Below are 24269 nucleotides of genomic sequence, written 5' to 3' on the forward strand. Positions count from 1 at the left end.
TCAAACCTGTATCCTTGTTAATTTGTTTTCATACATTCTAGCCACAACCCCACTTTCTACAAATATCAAGAAAGTATCACATTATCCATATAATCGATATTCTTATTTCTATTTTAGTTACCTTACGAAAGCTTAAGTTTTCCCTGGCCCCTATTATTATTCCAACTGCGCTAATTTGTGTAAATAACAAATGTCTTTATCCAACGTAAACATGTCAACTAATTCACAGATTGTCTCTCTCTCTCTCTCTCTCGATCTATTGTCTGCGACATTTTTCTTCACATATTACCATCTGCCTCCTTATCTCCTTGGGAAATCTGTCCGAATGGATGAGAAACTTGGAACCTTTAACGGTCGGATTAGAGAACACACCTGTCATTCCCCAGATGATTGTCTTCTTATTTCATCTGACTTTGAACTATCATGTTCTTTTTGACCTCAGCGACTCCTTTCCCCCTTTCGGTATGGCTTTCCCAAGACAACATAAAATAGATAGATTCTCCCTCCCCATTCGGGTCGAGAGAATTAGTTTTCTTTGGTCCTAGGCTAAAAAGAGGAAAGTTGATTATTAACAATATTCGATATTACAGAATTTATTGGGTTTTGTGTTCCAGAAATTGGTAGCGATAAATGATACAGCATAATCTATGATTAATCAATAATCCGTAATGAATTTACATGATGACCGGTTTAATTTGGGTGATCCGAACAGGGTTAGTAAAACGGAAACAACTAAAATAGAACGGGAACGGTAATTAATAAAACAGAAACAAATAACGTAGATTAACGGGAAAGGTAATTAGGTAATTTGACAACATGGACTGATCTCATCCTTCTTCTGGCTGACGTACTAGCACCGGTGGTCCATCCTCCTTCTCCTCCGCTCCCGCCGATATTCCTTGCGCTTCGGGCGTATCCACCAAGTACCTTTCGAGGCCAGCATCAGATCGCCATCTCCCACGCGCCTTGATCTCCTCCTTCGAAAATCCTTGTCGTTGCAAGTCGTTGGCGGCTCCTCGTCTCAATGAGTGGTGAGTCCCGTCTATCCCGAACTCTATCAGCTTCTTTTTAACTATGGAGCTTATCGCACTCGCCGAGAGCCCAGCTCCGTTATTCAAATTTGAAAACAAATACTCGCTCTTTCTCGATCGTAGAGATTCGCAAACTTTCCATCGCTTGAGGCGACAGTCCAAATCCGAACTATCCGGACAAGGAATGAACGTGCTTCGACCGAGTGCCTGTTGATCGTTCTTTGCTTTTCTCACTCGGATTTCCAAGATTCCATTAGTTTGAGTTAGGTCCGACCATTTCAGATTCGCGGCTTCCTCAGCTTTCAGTAACGCTTGATGAGACAGTAACAGAATCAATGTGTCTCTTTCACCTTTCTCATCGTTGCTCTTCGTTCCAGCGACGACTTGCAGCTCACTCCACGACACTGCTTTTGGTTGTTGCCTCGTCTGCACCTCTTTCCTCCGTGTGGCTCGAACCACATCTGCTGCCAGCTGACGTCCAACTTTTGACATTTCTGTGTTAGACATCTTGAATGCTGCCACGATTTTCGCCAGCGAACCACCGCCCACCAACTCCGACCTGGATGCCAAGTATATCAGAGTGGATGTCTCGTTGAGTGGAAGACCGTTATTTTGTATCCACTTCCTTCTAGCGGCGTTCTCTTTCAAGTAGTCCCGAGCTGTCGACGGTGATTTTCCTTCCAGAGCCGCCCTAGCCAAAAATTCGATTGCCTTCACAAGGTTTCCCGGTCCGAGCGAGCTGACCATGTTTTTGACGAACGCCAACTTCTCTCCTTCTGCAAAAACTTATTATTTCTTTTCAGCCTTCTTGAACTGTCCTGCCCCTTTTTCTCTCCCTCTCTCCTGTTCGTGTTCGTTGGGTCCGGGTGGGAGGGACGTTAACGAACACGTAGAATGAGGAAAAGATGACCGGCCCGCGCATAGCGTGGGTGGCTGTCGCGACGGGACCTTTCTCGCGTAAAAGTCTCTGCGCCTTTAAACCGTTTCTCGTCTACTCATACTATAGTACAAGACTACCCTTCCCAAGAAAACAAATAATACTTTCCTTTTGTCTCATTACTCTGTCTCAACACAAACCACCTGCTCACTTATCTCCATGAGAAATCACTTTTTATGGCATATACTATTAGACCATCAGATGGCTGCAATCTACCAGACTCCGCCCACTGGTCCACAGTATCCTCATCTCATCTTCTTGGTTCAGTCGTCCACCATTTCTCCGTACTGGATGGTAACTCTTCTATTTTCCCTTTTTGGCCATCCTTGAGATATCCAAATAACCATGACTTATCTCGTACTCATATTCCTTATCGTTTATTAAGATTACAAATTAATGCTTTCTTTTTCAGGGACGAGAAGAATCAGACGACGATCATGACGACCGCCCGATGGCCCCGAATCTCCATTACTCATCTTTTTGGTTTCACCATCTCTTCGTACTGGATGATGACTCTACTATCTTCTCTTTTTTGGCCATCTTTGAGATACGACGATAGTTTTGATGGACGTGAGTTATAACCCCTAGAATCTAGATACTTTATCGCTCTTCACTTTGACTTCCCCCACCATTCTTATCTGTGTCGGTACCGGATAGACTCGTCGATCAGAGGATGTAGTAGTCTGTACTAACCGGGCTGAAGTGTACTTCAGTAGACGCGGGTTTGAATCCTCCCGGGTTAGAAATCATTAAAATTATTTATAAATTTATCAAAAAACGGGATATTTTCTATGAAACTGACTTCCCCCACCATTCTTATCTGTGTCGGAAAGAAAAGAAAACAGTATTAATGGAATGGTCCAAAAATGCTTGAATTTTTGAAATTTTTCTTCAATTATCTGAACTTTTGAAATTTCAACCGTCTTATATGTTATTTTTAAATTTGTGATCAGTCGTTTCGAAATGCGCATCCGCACAATAATAAATAAATAGTGATGTTTGCTAATATTCACTGTTTCAAATAAATCGAAATTCCAAACAAGCATTAAGACTATTAGTTTGTCTCAATAATTCCACGTATTTCAAGATTCACTGTTCTAATTGTAAACGTTTCACTTCTAGTCTTTAACTTCCTGTTGCGTTACAAATTCTTCTACTATACCAATTTTTCCCTTTTCAAATATGTGGTTAACCGTTCCAAAATGATCATTCAATCAATAAGAGCTTATATTTAACGTTTCAGTTATTTGAATATTTTTATATCAGAACGTTTTTGTATTTTTTTTGTAAAAAATCAGATAATTTACTGATTCAAATGATATTGAATGTCTACTGGAAATAATTAGACACACTAAGTAGCATGTAACCATGCTATCCTTATTTCTAGATAAATATTACTGTTTCAGAACTTTCTTATAGCTTCTACGAATTTCTAAAAGTTCGATGTGAGTTTTGATGCCTCCAATTTCCTATAACAATTACTTTACTCACCTCAAATTAGCCGATTGATACAGTACTGCAATATCCATGACAATAGTTAAAAGAAATGGAAACGCGTAGGTGATGAATGCCTCTCCGATTGCGAGGATACGGTAGCCGAAGTCACTGAAATAAACGGAACTTGTGATGCGATAGATGTTTTTCACTGTTTCAGGATATTTTGAGTTGTGCTGACATGTTTTCATTTAATTGATGAAGACTTATTGTTTCAAATTAGTTTATTCAGAATGATATTTTGCATAGTTTTGCACTTCAGAAATATTCTGCTTTGAAACTAGTAAATTGTATTTTCAACTTGTTGAAACCCCACAAAATGCACACTAAATGTTCACTTCTCGCCGAAAAGAAGTTTCGTATGATCACAGATTATTCTACTGATAATTTTCTGTTAATTGATGCGAAATACCAATTGAACAAAAAACTATCGTGTAAATTGAAATATTCAAATGTGAATGTTAAATTCAATTCTTACAACGAAATTATTCAAAATGAAATTTTCTCACTGTTTCAGTTCTTAGCCAAATAATTTATGTTTTGCAGTTTTAGTGATTTTTCATTGACTCTCTCATCATTTAATTTTCTTTAATTTTCCTATTTAAAACATTTTGAAATAATGATTCAAGCAGAGGTATGTCTTATTCAACTATTTCTAGTTAAATACGTAAATGTACTATAATAGAAACAATTTTCTCCAAAAGCTTACCTCATAATATCAACATCCCTTTCACAGACACCAATCAGTTGATCATCGTCAGTTAACATTGTGACTTCTTCGATGAGTATCAATGACCAACTTTGCAAGAATCACTTCGCCGCACTGTTTTGTATGTTTTTTTTTACTTTTGATCAATGTTTGATTGAAGTTTCAGAATCACTTTGTAACGATTTTTCCGTTTCAAATGTGTGATTACTCGTTCCGATATGATCATCCATTCAATTATGTTTACAGTTTCAAAAATCTACCTAACCTTGAACGAATTTATTATTTGTCCTGCAAAGTGGAAGCCTCTTATACGACAGCCTAAAAATAATTAACAGAGAAACATGATGGGGGAGATAAAATCAATTAGTAATTACACGAGCTTGAAATGTGAAGTTTAGGTAAATCCAGTGTTGTAAATCATGAAAAAGAAAAAGGAAACGGGTATCCAAATTTTGAATCTGTATTTTTTTAATTGTGGAGTTATACACAGGACAGGATTTCTCATTTCTTTGAAACAGTGCTTTTTATTCAAAAAATTTTCAAATTTTTCTGTTTCAAAAAGATGATATTGAGAAAACGTTTGAACATTGTCTAATCTGTTCAAGAACATAACGTTTCTAATCGGAATTGTTTCAAACGGTCATTTCACTAATTGTAAAACCCGAAAATATTTGTGTACTGTTTCAAGATTTGTAGTTTTTGAAAATAAACGGGGTTTTGTTTAATTTTTGATCGATTTGATGATTTTACAATCAGTCGTTTCAACACAATAATCGTGTTCTTTTATCTTTAATTTCGAAAAATAACATCTTTGTTTTAACTGCTTCAGAGCGTTCTTAATAAAATCATATTATTGGGTATGTCATTCATCGATCCAATCAGTATTTTACAAAATTTGTTCTGTTTCAGAAAAAGTCATTCAACTTTCTAGTTAGCTGTTATTGATCCAAAGTGTCCATCCACACTTTCTGTTAATTTTTTCTATTTTTGCTGATTCTGATCACATTGGTTAAAATTAAAAAATCTTGTTGCATGTTCAAAAAAATTCATTCTTCAAAGTTCTTCTCACGACCGTCGAAGAAATTTTGAGTCTAAACATTTACTGTTTCAGACATATTCTAACAGTTTAATGATAAAAGTGTTGTATCCATATTTTTTTGAAAATTGTATTTCTATTATTACACTTTTGAAACAGAACATTTCATAAAAGGTCATCTCACTTTTCTGAATACAGTTCTATAGATTGTATGGGATTTCAGATCATTTACTGTTTCAACTGGATTTCAAAATAATTTCCGAAATTGGATGAAATGTTTCAATCATGGAATTGATTAGTTTCATTAACAAACTTATCTTTGTATTAAGTTTTAATATATAGAGTTCGACTGAGTTCTCGATGAAAAAGTGAAACATTTTTGTAGATTTAATAAGTTTTGTTACTGTAGACAGTTGTTATTCTATTATTTTTAGCACTGATTACTCCATTCCTGTGAAAAAGATGATCATATCCAACAAAATTCTGGAAAATCTGTCGACGAAATCAACTTTTTGAAACAGCAAAAAACTTTTATTCAAGTTAAAAAAATACTACAAACTGATTTGTTCTCTGGTTCCCAACGCTCAAATGAAACAAATAGTCGTGATTCAATTAATTTATTAAATCCATAAAACAATGGAATACATCTCATATGAATAGTACAAATAATACAAGTCAGAGTTGTTTTGAATCGGTAATCTATACCGAAAATCAATAAAAATAATAAAAAGAGAAAAAAACGAAATATTAATATAGACTAGCTTTTTCACTACACAATGGGGTCATGTAGATCCAATTCTTCAGTGATTTTCAGACTTTTTCGGGAGAGAATTTGGAGAAGCAGACGTTGGAAACGATGGATTATCCTCTCGTTGCTCGCTGTGAACTTTTTCAATCCGAGTTCCACGTCATCTGATTTGAGATCATTCATTTTTGGTGACTTTTAGATTAAAGTTGATAGACAATGGAGGGAGAGATCTGGAACAGTAAGAATTTGTAAATTGGTAGATATGAAACAGAAAACTAACCTTCCAGAAGAACTTTCTAGAGGAGGGAGCAGAGGAGAATTCAGTGAAGAAGTTTGGATGAGAACTGAAGATTTTCTTTTTGTTTTGTTTCGGGAAGAATAGTTCCAAATCATCCAACGTGGCAACACGTCATTCCAATGAATAAGAAGTATACGGTAGGGCGAGGTCACGGTGTTTCTTTTTCCGAATTGTATAATTATCCCGTCAAAATTGAATAATTGATTGTGTAATGAAAGACTGCGAGACGTTTCGAAACCAGACACTTCGGAACCAGACGTGTTGAAGCCGTTAAATAGGTTACTGAAAAGGATAAATTTAAGCGATTTACAGAGCAGAATTGCTTTATCGAAATGTCAGTCGTCTCGGTTTCAAAATGCCCGATTTCGAAACGTCCAGAGCCAAATAAATCTATTGGGAAAGGTTTTGAGATTACCTAATATGAATGATTTATTGCAGGAAAACCGTGAATTCTAGTTTGTGTTTTCTTGATTTGCAACAAAAACAATTTTTCGGTTTCAAGAAGAGAACAGTTGCATATACATCTCAATGACTCAATTTCATAATAAACAATCAGTTTCAAAATTGAATTGACAGAACATTCCTTTTTAGTAATTTGATAGAAACATGTGATTGTATTTCGGGTATTCCAAAATCACAAATAAATATTTTGAAACAGGATTTATTTTCAAAATTCTTACTAGAAGCTACTGTTTCATACGATTCAATTAAAAGGTTCGGGTTTTATAAAAATTAATTAGACTCTTGAATTTGGAAAACATGTTATTTCTACAAATCACCACCAAGACCATTACCAACAAACTTGATTCTTATATAACAATTTTTCCTTGGAACAGGAAAAATGAAAAATTTTTGAACAAAAAAATCTGTTTCAGGGGAATTGTGAATACTATTCAATGGATTTGTCTAATGATTTTCATCGGAAACATTTCGATTCACAAAAGCTCTTTACTTCTAAAAAACTGGATTTTCGGTCACAAAATTTATCACAGAAACTATATCATAACGAATAATAAATTAATAGAGATGAGATCACAGCAAGAATACATGAAAATAGTAAGAAATCGATAGATTAAACTATTGTATATTCACTCCGAAGACTTGATGTACAGCTCACTGGCATTTTTGGAGGTTGTCTGCAAAAAATTTATATTTGAAAGTTTACAGTTTCACCGGAATATTTTCTAGATTTTGAAATTTTTACGTCGGTCTATACAATGACAGAGATTGCATAAAAACCTCACTCACCGACAACTTTTACCGCGTGGTGAGACCAGAAGATTAGTGTAAAAGTAGATCATAGAGAATTGAGTCAAATAAATAAAGTATAAGAAGGCATCGAGATACAAATAGACATGTGTAGACGTTCTCAAACTGAATATCTCATCACACAACTGTAATGTGTAGTATGGAGCATTGAGGGACACTTGAATAGTCGCCATCATCAAACATCGCCTCATTGCTTGATGTCTCCGTCGATTCGATTGTTTTATCGATTGAGATGACTGGATTTTGACGGTTTCATTCACTTGGAGCAGGACACTGTGTTCCGTTCGAATGTTTTCAGCCGACATTACCACGAAACTGAAATTAACTTCTGATTCATCATGAGAATATTGAGTAGCTGCTGTGAGCCTTGAAAAGGAACTTTGGAAACGGGAGAAAATTGTTTCAAAGCGTAAAGCATTGAAGACTATTTTTCCATTCATAAGCTAAAGAGTGATTGAATTTTTAATTTTTATAAAAATTTCTATATTTCATTGAAACAGTAAATTGTTTCAATTAAGCTTATAATAACCAGTGGTTGGCTGCCATGATTAAAATTGATAAGTTTATCACTAAAAACTGATTATAGTTCTGTTAGAACCCTTTTCAGATGACAAAATCCAGTTTCAAGAATCTACTATAATAATTTAATTACACTGTGCAATTTGAAATTTTCATATTCTAGATAATTCTTACAGTTTCAGAATTTTCTTATAGATTCTACAAACTTCTAAAAGTTCAATAGAAGTCTTGCAGTTACTCCGATTTCTTATAACAATTACTGTACTCACCTCGAATTAGCCGATTGATACAGTACTGCAATATCCATGACAATAGTTAGAAGAAATGGGAATGCGTAGGTGATGAATGCTTCTCCGATTGCAAGGATACGGTAGCCGAAGTCACTGAAATAACTGTGTTTTTATTTCGTTTGACAGTTTTCTCACTGTTCCAAGATTTCCTAATTATCAAATTGTTTTGATAAGTTATGATCTAGTTGGAAGTACGATTTTGTTTGAAAATAGTTAATTCAAAATGATGTTTTACACTCCAGAAATATTCTGTTTCATAAATAGAAGATAGTTGTTTCAATTTGTTGTGAATTTGTTTGTAAGAGAAATTTAATCAAAGTTTCGAACCCTCTTTGCAACACTTTTTCTTTTTCCAATATTTGATTAATCGTTTTAAAATGGTTTTAAAATGGCAATCAATTAGAGCACCCATATAATAATGTTTTAAAGAAAATTAATTTTAATAAAATTTTGAAAAACCCCCATTGTTCTATTTGTTTTTTTTTTCACTGTTTCAATAACTATTGTTCTCGAATCGGTCAGAAGCAATGAGCATATGTACTTCAAAAACCTATTTCCAACAAATGACAAAAAAAACAGTTCTACATGGGATGTTATAGAGATCTTTCAGAAAATTCCTGTTTCAAAAAACTCAATTAGTTACAAAAATGTAATTTCCATTGTTTCCGGAAATAAAAATTTTCAATTAAATTCAGTTCTTAGCCTAATTATGTTTTTTATTAATTGTTCATTAGTTTTTCTCCTATATATGTAACTCTGATCGGACAAATAACTTAATTTAGTAACAAAGACACTTTACCATTGTTAAATTTTTAATACATTTTCTGTTTCAAAAATTCTGAATTAATGATCCAAGCAGAGTATTTTAATGAGCCAAGCAATAATTCGACATCTTATTTTAACAATTTTAGGTACCTACGTATATTTATTAGACACAATTTTCTCCAAAAGCTTACCTCATAATATCAACATCCCGTTCACAAACACCAATCAGTTGATCATCGTCAGTTAACATTGTGACTTCTTCAATGAATATCAATGACCAACTCTGCAAGAATATCTTTGTACTCTTCTTCTTTTTATCCCATCTTCATCCTCTTCATACCTGCGTCAGAAGTGCAAAACAAGCGGTCGCAAGAATCAGTTTCTTCCCAGACCTCATAAATCCAAAGAATCCATGAGAAGACCGTTTCATCGGGTAAAAAAGAATGAAAAATCTCTGAGAGAAGAGACATAACCAGATCCAATTTATGAAACACGCGGCGCTGTTCGAGAAGAAAAGTTCCAGTTTGCAGACGAGCGTTCCTGGAAAAAAATATAAGATTGAAAACTACTTTAGCTGTTTTTAAATTTATGAAAATTTGAAACGGGAGCTTTAATTTTAATACTTCTTGCTTTGACTCACCTTTAAACGAAAAGTTAAAAATATCGAATAGAATAATGAGAAGAGTGATAACATTAGCAGCAATGATACTTATCAAGAATACGAAATAATTGGATCTCTTCCTCTTAATCAAATTGAAAAATGCTTTGGCGACTAGAAGTAAAGAGATCAAGACGGTGCAGAGGATGATCCAGAATTGACATTTCGATATGAACATCCATAGTTTCATGTGCTCCGAACCATTCATTTTCCTGGAAATTTGAAATTATCAACAAAGTGAGAATATTTTAAAGAACAACACGAGTAGAAAACGGAATCACCAATTTCAAAATGAGGGCGGGGTATCTGGACCTTTTGAAACAGTATTTAATTTTTTCAGGGGTTGCAGTTCATAAGATTCAAATTATCGCGTTTATTTGAAAAACTGTTTACCTAGAATTCATCGTTTGAAGATCACTATATAATTCATTTCAAGTTTCGATTCATTGGGAATTTCAAAATATAGACTCGTTGAAACTGTATATTTGTTCTTGAAGGTTACTGTTTCAAGCGACTGATTACTATAATCAAATGTGGTTGCCAATGGACATTCACTTCACAAAAAAGTTATTTCACAAAAAGCAATAGTTATTCACAAAACTGGAATTCCTATTGTTTCTGGAAATTAAAATGCTCTTGAATGAATGTTGAATTGAATTCTATAATAAAGTTAGTTCCGATTTATTGGGAATTTCAAAATATGGACTCGTTGAAACTGTAAATTTTTCATGAAGGTTACTGTTTCAAGCGACTGACTACTGTAATCAAATGTGGTTGCTATAGTTCGAGTAATCTCACTTCCTTCATATTCTGATAATTTTAGAGGTGGTAAACATGTGTTATTGAGTACAAGAAGTGCAGAAATTAAAAAACCATATGCTACTATTCGCAAATCGGGAATTGGTGTATCTAGAGTTTTTGAAACGGAATTTAATTTTTGGCTCCGCGGCAATTCGCAACTGCGACATTCCGCAACTGCGACATTTCGCAACTCACGTAGGTTTCGCAACTGCGACACTTCGCAACTGCGACATTTCGCAGCTAGCCATTTCGCAACTACGACATTCCGCAACTACGACATTTCGCAACCACGACGTTTCGCAACCACACCGCATTTGCATATTTAGGTCAGTTGAAAATGTTGAAACCGAAGGGTCTGGGAACATATTTGAAAACATTAAATAGGAGAAAAAGTTATCTGACCCATTTTTAGACAAAACTAGGTAAAAATATTGCTAGTTCTATGGTTGCGAAACGTCGTAGTTGCGGAATGTCGCAGTTGCGAAACGAACAGTTGCGAAATGTCGCAGTTGCGGAATGTCGCAGTTGCGGAATGTCGCAGTTGCGAATTGTCGCGGAGCCTAATTTTTAGGGGGGAGCAGTTCATAAGCTTAAAATAATTAAGATTATTTAAAAAACTTTTAGTTTGAAATTTATCACATGAAGAACACCGATAAATCAAATATAGCTCCGATTTATTGGAATTATTACAATTTCGACTCTTTGAAACAGTAAATTTGTCTTTGAAGATTATTGTTTTATCGAACTGTTGATTGTAATCAAATATGGTTTCTATAGTTCATGCGTTGTTTTTGGAGCCCTCATTCATATTATTCTGGATGTAAAAAATGACTGAATTAACTTTCCGTTGGTTTATTGCTTTTGAGCTGAATATGTTGTCTGAACCACATTATTGGAAAATTTAAATAAGGTTCTGAGCAGCTTACTAGGGAAGGCCCTCGACTCGGTCTGGAGTTATGGGTCGTGACCCATATCTTTGAAAGCTGAGAAAACGCCGATTCCAAATATATATTCATTTTTTGCCCTCGAGGCCTGGAATTCGAGAAAAACAAGATCAAAGTTTGTAAAAATGACAAATTATTGCCTTTCTGACACGCGAAAAACGTTTTTAAATTTTTTTGCGATAAAAAGGCAATAATTTGTTAGTTGTCCAAACTTTGACCTCATTTTTCTCAAAAACCAGGCCTCGAGGGCAAACTGAATATATAATTGGAATCAGCGTTTTTTCAGCTTTTCAATGATATAGGTCTCGATCCATAACTCCAGACCGAGTCCATGACCTTCCCTTGTTAGAAATGAAAAATTTTTTGAAGCAGCAATTTTTATGTCAAAAAATAGAAGGACGCTTAGAAAAATGATACATATATGTGGCCTATGATAGCTAATTTCAAAAAAACGAGAATTAAAATTACATTGTCCAGTTAACAACACGTTTTGAAATTTTCTTGAAACAGAGAGTTTTTTTGAAAATTTGCTATTGGAAATATATATTTTCGCAGGGTAATTTGATAACATGGAGATCTAGATTAGCGTTGCTTATTCAATTCTGAGAAATTAGAAATTGATAAATGAAAGCAAAGAACGGATAGATCCTGAAGAACTACTTTATACAAAACTTAATTTCAGAAGTTTCTCATCTGAAACCGCAAATTTTTGAAAATTCTGTAAATTAAGCAAGTTTCAAAGAAATCTAATAAAAAACATTGGAATAGAATGTTAAAATAAAAAACGTTCTGTAGCAGGCACATCTTAAATAAAATCATCCAAAATCTCATAATTTGAATTTATTTTAAAACAGAAATTTGTTTTCCTAAAAAATGAAAGAGTTTGATTTTAAAGTGAATAGAATACATTAGCATTAAAATGCTATGAATAAAAATATAGCGAACGAGTGATTCGACATTTGAACAAGATTCTCAATTTTTGATTAGACATATTCATTTTTTGAAACAGCAACAAAAAATCTCTCATCCCTTTCTGTTCCCATCCAAAATGAGCAAGAGACATATGAATGATTCAGAAGAACGCGACTAGGACTACTCTCTCTCTCCTCTCTGATCCCCCCTCCTTTCCCCAACGGATTACATCAAATCCCCTCGTTTCCCAACAAGCCCCGCCTCCTTTTAGGCGGGCTCAAAGAGCAATTCCCCTTTTTTGTGCGCTCATTTGAATAGAGATGGGATATGTTTGATGAATGGAATTGAAAAAAACGGGAAAAAATGTAATGGAAAAAATGATGATGAGGGGTTGTTGCAGATAGAAAATTGAGGGAAAAGAAGTCAAATAATTGGGAAAAGAGAGAGAAGAAGTGCAAAGAAGGGATCATTAGAAAAGGACGAAACCTTTGAAGAAAAGGATTCAGAGCTCTGAAAAAAAACATGTGATTTTTAAAGATGAGGGGTTTCTAGAAAAAGCAGATTTGACTGAAATAACTTTTTCACTGTTTCAAACATTCATGTTTCATTATTTGAATTTTGGAACAGAAGTTTTGGATGGTAAGGGCAGAAGGAAATGAAATTTCGTGTTATACTAGCTCACCACAGTTTATACAACTGCGCTCCACCAAAATTCCCTTGAAAAATGTCTCTTTTTCTCTGAGTCTCTCAATTTCGCAAACTACTTCCTTAGGTCTCGGTAGAGCGTGGTTGTAAGCAGCGTGCTACTGTTCCAAAATACTTACTTTTTAGAGTTTTTTTCTCAAATTCATGATCATTTACTTTTTTATGAAATAATACGACCCAGTGACGGAAAATATCTTGTTCCCATTTTAAAATTTTTTTGAAACCGTAACTTTTTTGGAAAACATTTCAAAAAGGTACATATTTGTGCATAAATATTCTTACAACCGCGTTCCACCTAACTCCTTTGCAAAATTTCTCTTTTCTCTTAATTTCTCTTTTAGTTTCGATAGAGCGCGATTGTGTGAAGAGTGATGTGCTAATATGTATTCATGAATTGAAAGAGAAGTCGTATTATCGCTGTGATTGACATTGTTGATAATGTCTCTATTTTTAAAACAGAAATTTTTATGTAAAATTTGAAAACCATAAAACGAAATAGACAAAGGATTTTCAGTGTCTGAAACGTTTTACTGTTTAAAAAAAATGAAAACAAAATTCATTAAGAACATGTAGATATAAGAGATGGTGAATTTCAAACAAAAATTCCCACAAATTAGATAAAGGATTTACAGTGTATCTCCTAGATTACTAGACTCAATATTTTGAATATAATCTACACACATTTTTTAAATATGTCCATTTTGTTCATCGCATCAAAATGTACTTTTGATTAAAAAAACAGTGTTTCAGTGAATGGCTTCTAGAATGCACCGGATCTGTATTCTCTTTGAAAAAATTGAATAGCCACCATGAGACCTTTTTGTTTTCCTTGGAAATAATTTTCTTTTTTCAAATAAATTTTACATGACGCTGGCAATATTTTGGGAATACGTATTGTACTTCCTCAGAAAACTTCATATTCATTTCGAAGGAAAACAAAAAGATCTCATCGTGGCTATGTAAATAAGTACTCTTATTCACTAAAAAACTGTTTTTTACAGACTATCGAAAGTACATTTTGATGCGATAAACAAAAGGGACATATTTAAAAGATGTGTGTAGATTATATTCAAAATATTCAGTCTAGTAATCTAGGAGACACAATGTAAATCCGTTATCTAATTTGTGGGGAATTTTTTTTTTGAAATTCACAATCTCTTATATCTACGTGTTCTTAACAAATTTTGTTTTCATTTATTTAAAAACAGTAAAACGTTTCAAAAAATTTCAGTTTTACTAAAACTATCTCAAAAATCTGTCAGTCATTCTTTCTCCTCTCCTTAAAAAGGCATCCAGATTTTTAGTGTACACTGAATAAAGAATGAGATGACAAGTTTTCTGCAAAAACAAATCCTCCGGTTTCATTTGACATATTTCTTTTTCAGCTTCTAAGAAACTTTTTTGACTGGTCTAGACACTTTTTATTAGAGGCAATATTCCATGATTTCCAGTTAACTTGAGTGACACAAGTGTGATGTGATTCTTCTCCAGAATCAGTTGGAACATGCATATATTTATTGGCTGGTGCGCTTTTGGCGCGATGTCAGAAGATAACCATCAATTTTAAAAGTTAAGAACAAAACAAAATTTGTTGGACTTCAATTTTCTAAGCTATTACTATTTTCTGTTTCGATTATAAATCAAATTTTGAAAATTTTGACCTTGTAATTATTCAGCTAACAAATACCCATACTCCTTATTCCAGCTTTTCTTAAGGAATAGTTAGCACAGTAAAACTTCTCCATTAAAAAAATAATTTCTGTTCCAGCAAACTATGAAAAATTTCGCTAATAAGATAATGTCGCTTTCAATGGTAAACTTTATGGTCCTTTGAAATATTCACCTGACTGGCGTGCCTTGAGCTAAGCAAAGTTTGATGTTATACATATTTCGTCTGCTTTCTATCAAATTACTTACAATTTTATTTATTTACTTGAAAAACAATTACCGAATAGCGGAAACTAAAAATCAAATACAACCGATAACTCAATTGTTTTCCAGAAGTTTTGAAACACGGTACTTTTTTTTAATACGGTAAAAATGATTTCTGTTTTAACAAACTATGAATAATTTTTCTGCAAAAAACTCACTACGGAGTATTTTGAATTTGGAACGTTCATCAGAGAGAAAATTATTCATAAACTTTTGTTGTTTTTTCGGGAAATTTTGAAACCGTTTTCTTTTTGTTCTAGTATTCAATTCCTTCTGTTTCAATAATTACAGAAATAATTTGACTAGAAAGCATGATAGTGTTTCTATGTTTAAAACAACTATGTTTCTAAAAAGACACACCTGGTGCGACTTGGGCGCGTTTAATTTCAAATTATTTATGGCAATCAGATATTAGCACGGCACGCTTCTCACAACCGCGCTCTACCGGAATCGAAAAAACTGTGTACGAAATTGAGAGACGCAGGGAAAAGTTGACATCTTTCAAGCGCATTTCGATGGAGCATAGTTGCAAGAACTGTGCCAAGTTAATATAGTAAACTTTAATTCAACTTTTACAAATATAAGTTGTACTGTTTCAGTTAGAAACGGAAAATCTTCATGATAAGAAAAAAATGCTGGGCAAAATGCAGAAAAGAGTTGTCTGACGCAGGAGTCTTTTTCAGCAGAGTTCTGATTTTCTTTCAATAAATGGTAAGCATCATTGCAAATTTAGCAAATTTATGTTTGGGAAATTCAGAAACAGGATATTTATTATATGTCAACTAAAAGTTATATAATCTCAGTCCCCGATCTGGTGCACCTCAGGCGCTTTCAGTTACACTGCTGAAAAATGTTATTCACGGATTGAAAGAGAAGTCATTCTATCGTTGTGATTGACATTGTTGATAATTTCAAATTTTTTGAAACATAAATTTTATGTGAAACTTAAAGACCAGCTTCTCATATCAGAAAATCAGAAATAATCTGTAAAGAATGCGTGCTAAAAACGGCGAATTTTGACTATTTTGAAATCTCTTGGACTACCCGAATAAACTCTTCCGATTTACAAGCTTCTCTTTGAAACAGAAAAAATAAAATAAAATGTCTAAAGTTTTCCTTTGAATACACTCATTGATGGAACTATTTTCATCACTGAATTGATATTTTGTTGAAACAGTATCTATGTTTTCAGATTACCACGTTTTCACAGTTTCAGAGAATTTACGACTTCATAAGCCTGAAACTGGTTTTTGATTGTCTTCTCTTGTCTACAGCAAACATTCACTGTTTCAGAATCCGAAAAAGATTAAATTAGTTATGAAATTTTCACTGTCGAAAATATTGTTTTCAATTTTTTTTCTGTTTAGTGTTGGTAAAAGACATTCACTCGAAACAGTAAACATTTCCAAAAAGTTTTCAGTTTCTCTCAAACTAGAAATTTCAAAAACTAATTAAAACTTGGCTAAGATGCCGGCGAAATCCAAATGTCAGACACGAAATCTCTCCTCCTTTCTCCTCTCTTTAAAAAGGCATCCAGATTTCTAGTGTACACTGAATAAAGAATGAGATGGCAAGTTTTCTGCAAAAACAAACTTCTTTCTTATGAACACTCTAAATATTCTCCAGTTTCAATGGCATATTTATTTTTCAGCTTCTAAGAAACTTTTTTGACTGGTCTAGACACTTTTTATTAGGGGAAATATGCCATGATTCCCAGTTAACTTGTGTGTCACAAGTGTGATGTGATTCTTCTACAGAATCAGTGGGAGCATGCATATATTTATTGGCTGGCGCGCTTTTGGCGCGATTTCAGAAGATAACCTTCAATTTTAAAAATTAGGAACCAAACAAAATTTGTTGGACTTCAATTTTCTAAACTATTTTCTGTTTCGATTATAAATCAAATTAAGAAAATTTTGACCTTGTAATTATTCAGCTAACAACTACCCATACTCCTTATTCCAGCTCTTCTTAAAGAATAGTTAGCACAGTAAAACTTTTCCATTTAAAAATAATTTCTGTTCCAACAAACTATCAATAAATTCCACTAAAAGATAATGGCGGTTTCCTACCTATTTTGATTGAATCTGAAAAATACATCTGACTGGCGTGCCCTGCGCGTTTTTAAGCGAAGTTTAATCCTGCATTTCTTTTACTTGTTATTAAAATACGTACATGACTCAATTGTTTTCCAGATGCTTTGAAACAGTTACATTTTTATTTGAATTCGGTAAAAATGATTTCTGTTTCAACAAACATGAATAATTTTTCTGCAAAAACTCACTACTGCGACGGACTATTTTGACGAATAGCTTATCAGAGAGATCATTATTCATAAACTTTGAAACTTCCCAACTTTCCAAAAAATTTCAGTTTCAGTTGAAAATTAACTAATTCTATTTGAAGTAATGCTCATACATCAATTAAAAAAAATGTAGCTGGCGCGCTTTCAAAAATGTTACAATTTCATGTTGTGAAGATGAGGTAATTGACGAAACAAAATTGAATTTTCGTATTATTTTTTCTGGAAATTTTGAAACCATTTTCTTTTCGCTGTAAAATTCTTTTTTTTTCTCTTTCAATAATTACTGAAATAACTTTTGACTAGAAACCATGATAGTGTTTTTAAGGTTCGATGTCGAAAATCAAGTTCTCAAAAAGACACACCTGGTGCGACTTGGGCGCGTTTAATTTCAAATTATTTATTGTGAAGTAACTCAAAACTTTGTGAAATTATATTGTTGCTGTTTTATAGAAACAAAAATTTATGAACAGTACGGTTCCTTCAACCGCGCTCTACCGAAACCAAAGAAAATTGTGTGCGAAATTGAGAGACTCAGAGAAAAAGAGACATTTTTCAAGGGCATTTCGGTGGAGCGCCAAACAAAAAGCGAGAACTATGCCGAGCTAATCCAAAAAAACTTTGATTCGACTTCTACAAATTAAATTTGTACTGTTTCAATTAAAAATTGAATATTTTCATATAAAGAAAAAAATGTTCATATTATCATTCAATGACTCAAAAAAATTCGTCTGGAAAACCATTTTTTTAAATATAAATCGTAAAAAATCCTCTGGCACACCGTTGACGCGTTTAGGCAGAGTTTTGCTTTTCTCACAATAACTGGCAAGCACTATTGTACTAAATTTTTATTTGAGAAATTCAGAAACAGGAGATTTTTTTATATGTCAACTGAAAATTATGTATATAATTTCAGCCAGGGGCACGGTTGCACCTTAGGTGCTTTCAGTTGCACATTTGAATTTTTAAGTAGAAAACTAACAAAATTTTGATTCTAGGGAAATTTTTTCGTAATAATTTGAAACAAATTTTTTCTGTTTCGACGAAAAATCAAAAAGTTTACCTTCGAGAAAATAATGATTGGTGACAATTACTATTTTCAAAAACGAAGAGATGTAGCTGGTGCGCCTTTGGAGCGTAAAAATGAGGGATGTAATGGAAACTTTCGAATCACTGAATTCACATATGATAACATTTTTTGAATAGAAAATTGAAACAGTGAATTTTTTGCTCAGAATTTTTTACCGTTTCTGGTTGATGTGGTAATACGAGAACTCAAGTTTCTCCAATAATAATAATAAAATTCCAGCAAACCGGATGTGGTTTTTGTCTACAAAACTGGTCACTTTCTCTTCTCCCAAATGAAAAAAGTCAGAAACCAATAATGTGCATGATTCAGTTATCGAATCGACGTGTGAGTGAGAAAGAAGCCGAGAAAAACAACACTATTATTACATGCTGAAAACAATTAACTTGTTGGTTTTCTTTCTTAGTTTTTTGCTCACGGATTTTAGTTTTTTCTCGCTTTTTGTTCAGAGAACGGAGTTTGAGGAACAATGGAATGTGATGGAGAGAGACTGGGAGAGGAGGAAATTTTGAAACTGAAGAAGACTGTTTCAGAGAGGTTTAGAAGGAAGTGGAGTAATTATTCAGGACATTATGAATTTTTGAACGACAGGTAGTCATTTACCAAAAATTTGTATGGTCACAGTGTTAGTAAAGAAACAATTAAACAAAAAAGTTTAAAATGAGAAATAGTGATAATGAACAGGAACAAGATGGGGAAGCTTATTTGTGATTTTTAGAAAAATTTACTGTTTCAAAAAATCAAAAAATATAAAATACCAATTTTTATAATGTTTCTCACAAAACACTTGTTGTTACTGTTTCCTAAAAATATTGATTATCAGTCATTTTTCGTAAATGAACAAGCCAACCAACCTATCCGAAGACGAACACGAGTACTCCGGAAGCCTGTACTGTATATTCTTAAGCGAAATAATTGTTTCTAGAATTTTTCAAACCATAATTGGAGAGCACATACATACTGATGCTATTATTTTTTGAAAGCATTGAAATGTTTGCTGAAACAGTAAAGTTTTCGAATTTCCCATTGAATTTTTGTTAGGTTCGATAAAGCACATTAACATAGTCAAAAAGGTAAAAAATTATCAAACAATTCCATGTATACCGAAAATAGTTTTCCGAAAGTTTTGAAACAATTAAGCAAGGAAAAGTGGAGATTCGAATTTCATGTAAAAAACATTTAAATGTTGCTGAAAATGAACATTTAAATGCTGCTGAAACAGTGAAGATTTTGAAATTTCAGTGACGCGTTCCTCTAATAAAAACAATGTTTCATGAGTTTCTGTTGAACAATAAGTGTTTGATAATTTACTTATAATTACGGCTGTCAGAAGTCGCGGCCGGCCGGCCCCGGCTTTTTCCTGAAAATCTCAAACAGCCGCGACTTTCTAGAGTTTCAACTAAAAACATGACTTTATATACTTTTGACAATTTGGTACCAGTCTGACCAACAGGGTTTGACCCCCACTGGTGCCAAAACTATTTTACGGCCGTACGACAGTTTTGCTTGCAATTTCAGGATGCAACTACCATTAAAAACTTATTCAGAGACCACTTCTGTTTCCGACTTTTGTGTCTACACGCTCATTCAGTTACAAGAGATCGCATTCGTCATTGTGTCACCATTTCTAGACACTCCTTTTGAACAAAATTTGAAAAAAAACTTGTCAAATAAGAGCTAGAAAAAAACCTAGATCATGAATAATTCAGTTCAAAAACTTCAAAAGAGTTGCGGCAAAAAATAACACATTTTTGGTCAGAATGAGCAGAAATCTAGATTTCGAGTGACTTCTCAATTTCGAGAAAGTTGAGTTTTTTGTTTCAAGATTTTTAGAAAACTAGTTTGAGTTCATATGGAATTGTTTCAATGTTGGATACTTTAGGCCATTTTGATTATGTAACTGCGATCAAACAAGTTCGAGAGCTAAAAAACCATTTCAAAGAAAAAGTTTCAAAATTTTTACTGTTTCAGCAAAATTCGAATATTGTTAAGAATAATATAGTTTCAGTAAGACTATTGCTTTAAAAACTCCAAACTCTCTAAACATAAAATTCGAATCACCATTTTCCCTTATTTCAATGTTTCAGGACTTTTTTCAGGTAATTATTCTGGGTAAATATGGAATTGCTAGATTTTGAAATTTTTACGTCGGTCTATACAATGACAGAGATTGCATAAAAACCTCACTCACCGACAACTTTTACCGCGTGGTGAGACCAGAAGATTAGTGTAAAAGTAGATCATAGAGAATTGAGTCAAATAAATAAAGTATAAGAAGGCATCGAGATACAAATAGACATGTGTAGACGTTCTCAAACTGAATATCTCATCACACAACTGTAATGTGTAGTATGGAGCATTGAGGGACACTTGAATAGTCGCCATCATCAAACATCGCCTCATTGCTTGATGTCTCCGTCGATTCGATTGTTTTATCGATTGAGATGACTGGATTTTGACGGTTTCATTCACTTGGAGCAGGACACTGTGTTCCGTTCGAATGTTTTCAGCCGACATTACCACGAAACTGAAATTAACTTCTGATTCATCATGAGAATATTGAGTAGCTGCTGTGAGCCTTGAAAAGGAACTTTGGAAACGGGAGAAAATTGTTTCAAAGCGTAAAGCATTGAAGACTATTTTTCCATTCATAAGCTAAAGAGTGATTGAATTTTTAATTTTTATAAAAATTTCTATATTTCATTGAAACAGTAAATTGTTTCAATTAAGCTTATAATAACCAGTGGTTGGCTGCCATGATTAAAATTGATAAGTTTATCACTAAAAACTGATTATAGTTCTGTTAGAACCCTTTTCAGATGACAAAATCCAGTTTCAAGAATCTACTATAATAATTTAATTACACTGTGCAATTTGAAATTTTCATATTCTAGATAATTCTTACAGTTTCAGAATTTTCTTATAGATTCTACAAACTTCTAAAAGTTCAATAGAAGTCTTGCAGTTACTCCGATTTCTTATAACAATTACTGTACTCACCTCGAATTAGCCGATTGATACAGTACTGCAATATCCATGACAATAGTTAGAAGAAATGGGAATGCGTAGGTGATGAATGCTTCTCCGATTGCAAGGATACGGTAGCCGAAGTCACTGAAATAACTGTGTTTTTATTTCGTTTGACAGTTTTCTCACTGTTCCAAGATTTCCTAATTATCAAATTGTTTTGATAAGTTATGATCTAGTTGGAAGTACGATTTTGTTTGAAAATAGTTAATTCAAAATGATGTTTTACACTCCAGAAATATTCTGTTTCATAAATAGAAGATAGTTGTTTCAATTTGTTGTGAATTTGTTTGTAAGAGAAATTTAATCAAAGTTTCGAACCCTCTTTGCAACACTTTTTCTTTTTCCAATATTTGATTAATCGTTTTAAAATGGTTTTAAAATGGCAATCAATTAGAGCACCCATATAATAATGTTTTAAAGAAAATTAATTTTAATAAAATTTTGAAAAACCCCCATTGTTCTATTTGTTTTTTTTTTCACTGTTTCAATAACTATTGTTCTCGAATCGGTCAGAAGCAATGAGCATATGTACTTCAAAAACCTATTTCCAACAAATGACAAAAAAAACAGTTCTACATGGGATGTTATAGAGATCTTTCAGAAAATTCCTGTTTCAAAAAACTCAATTAGTTACAAAAATGTAATTTCCATTGTTTCCGGAAATAAAAATTTTCAATTAAATTCAGTTCTTAGCCTAATTATGTTTTTTATTAATTGTTCATTAGTTTTTCTCCTATATATGTAACTCTGATCGGACAAATAACTTAATTTAGTAACAAAGACACTTTACCATTGTTAAATTTTTAATACATTTTCTGTTTCAAAAATTCTGAATTAATGATCCAAGCAGAGTATTTTAATGAGCCAAGCAATAATTCGACATCTTATTTTAACAATTTTAGGTACCTACGTATATTTATTAGACACAATTTTCTCCAAAAGCTTACCTCATAATATCAACATCCCGTTCACAAACACCAATCAGTTGATCATCGTCAGTTAACATTGTGACTTCTTCAATGAATATCAATGACCAACTCTGCAAGAATATCTTTGTACTCTTCTTCTTTTTATCCCATCTTCATCCTCTTCATACCTGCGTCAGAAGTGCAAAACAAGCGGTCGCAAGAATCAGTTTCTTCCCAGACCTCATAAATCCAAAGAATCCATGAGAAGACCGTTTCATCGGGTAAAAAAGAATGAAAAATCTCTGAGAGAAGAGACATAACCAGATCCAATTTATGAAACACGCGGCGCTGTTCGAGAAGAAAAGTTCCAGTTTGCAGACGAGCGTTCCTGGAAAAAAATATAAGATTGAAAACTACTTTAGCTGTTTTTAAATTTATGAAAATTTGAAACGGGAGCTTTAATTTTAATACTTCTTGCTTTGACTCACCTTTAAACGAAAAGTTAAAAATATCGAATAGAATAATGAGAAGAGTGATAACATTAGCAGCAATGATACTTATCAAGAATACGAAATAATTGGATCTCTTCCTCTTAATCAAATTGAAAAATGCTTTGGCGACTAGAAGTAAAGAGATCAAGACGGTGCAGAGGATGATCCAGAATTGACATTTCGATATGAACATCCATAGTTTCATGTGCTCCGAACCATTCATTTTCCTGGAAATTTGAAATTATCAACAAAGTGAGAATATTTTAAAGAACAACACGAGTAGAAAACGGAATCACCAATTTCAAAATGAGGGCGGGGTATCTGGACCTTTTGAAACAGTATTTAATTTTTTCAGGGGTTGCAGTTCATAAGATTCAAATTATCGCGTTTATTTGAAAAACTGTTTACCTAGAATTCATCGTTTGAAGATCACTATATAATTCATTTCAAGTTTCGATTCATTGGGAATTTCAAAATATAGACTCGTTGAAACTGTATATTTGTTCTTGAAGGTTACTGTTTCAAGCGACTGATTACTATAATCAAATGTGGTTGCCAATGGACATTCACTTCACAAAAAAGTTATTTCACAAAAAGCAATAGTTATTCACAAAACTGGAATTCCTATTGTTTCTGGAAATTAAAATGCTCTTGAATGAATGTTGAATTGAATTCTATAATAAAGTTAGTTCCGATTTATTGGGAATTTCAAAATATGGACTCGTTGAAACTGTAAATTTTTCATGAAGGTTACTGTTTCAAGCGACTGACTACTGTAATCAAATGTGGTTGCTATAGTTCGAGTAATCTCACTTCCTTCATATTCTGATAATTTTAGAGGTGGTAAACATGTGTTATTGAGTACAAGAAGTGCAGAAATTAAAAAACCATATGCTACTATTCGCAAATCGGGAATTGGTGTATCTAGAGTTTTTGAAACGGAATTTAATTTTTGGCTCCGCGGCAATTCGCAACTGCGACATTCCGCAACTGCGACATTTCGCAACTCACGTAGGTTTCGCAACTGCGACACTTCGCAACTGCGACATTTCGCAGCTAGCCATTTCGCAACTACGACATTCCGCAACTACGACATTTCGCAACCACGACGTTTCGCAACCACACCGCATTTGCATATTTAGGTCAGTTGAAAATGTTGAAACCGAAGGGTCTGGGAACATATTTGAAAACATTAAATAGGAGAAAAAGTTATCTGACCCATTTTTAGACAAAACTAGGTAAAAATATTGCTAGTTCTATGGTTGCGAAACGTCGTAGTTGCGGAATGTCGCAGTTGCGAAACGAACAGTTGCGAAATGTCGCAGTTGCGGAATGTCGCAGTTGCGGAATGTCGCAGTTGCGAATTGTCGCGGAGCCTAATTTTTAGGGGGGAGCAGTTCATA

General features: G+C 33.5%; 4 protein-coding genes across 4 annotated transcripts; all 4 read right to left on the minus strand.

The window, feature by feature from the left end:
* Positions 1-827: 827 nt before the first annotated feature.
* On the minus strand, positions 828-1778 carry GCK72_015374 (uncharacterized protein; the record flags this gene model as incomplete). The annotated part of the gene is made up of 1 exon (XM_053730823.1): positions 828-1778. The coding sequence occupies one exon, from the start codon at positions 1776-1778 to the stop codon at positions 828-830; it is 951 nt and encodes a 316-aa protein (XP_053585595.1).
* A 662-nt stretch (positions 1779-2440) lies between these two features.
* On the minus strand, positions 2441-4230 carry GCK72_015375 (uncharacterized protein; the record flags this gene model as incomplete). Its single annotated transcript, XM_053730824.1, has 3 exons — positions 2441-2552; positions 3460-3573; positions 4172-4230. The coding sequence occupies 3 exons, from the start codon at positions 4228-4230 to the stop codon at positions 2441-2443; spliced, it is 285 nt and encodes a 94-aa protein (XP_053585596.1).
* Positions 4231-7325: 3095 nt separating this feature from the next.
* GCK72_015376 (uncharacterized protein) lies at positions 7326-9962 on the minus strand (the record flags this gene model as incomplete). Its single annotated transcript, XM_053730825.1, has 6 exons — positions 7326-7389; positions 7502-7837; positions 8311-8424; positions 9288-9379; positions 9437-9636; positions 9737-9962. The coding sequence occupies 6 exons, from the start codon at positions 9960-9962 to the stop codon at positions 7326-7328; spliced, it is 1032 nt and encodes a 343-aa protein (XP_053585597.1).
* A 10662-nt stretch (positions 9963-20624) lies between these two features.
* On the minus strand, positions 20625-23089 carry GCK72_015377 (uncharacterized protein; the record flags this gene model as incomplete). The annotated part of the gene is made up of 5 exons (XM_053730826.1): positions 20625-20964; positions 21438-21551; positions 22415-22506; positions 22564-22763; positions 22864-23089. The coding sequence occupies 5 exons, from the start codon at positions 23087-23089 to the stop codon at positions 20625-20627; spliced, it is 972 nt and encodes a 323-aa protein (XP_053585598.1).
* Between the last annotated feature and the right edge of the window lie 1180 nt (positions 23090-24269).

Source organism: Caenorhabditis remanei, chromosome IV, assembly GCF_010183535.1.
Source record: "Caenorhabditis remanei strain PX506 chromosome IV, whole genome shotgun sequence".
In the NCBI taxonomy this organism is placed as follows: domain Eukaryota; kingdom Metazoa; phylum Nematoda; class Chromadorea; order Rhabditida; family Rhabditidae; genus Caenorhabditis; species Caenorhabditis remanei.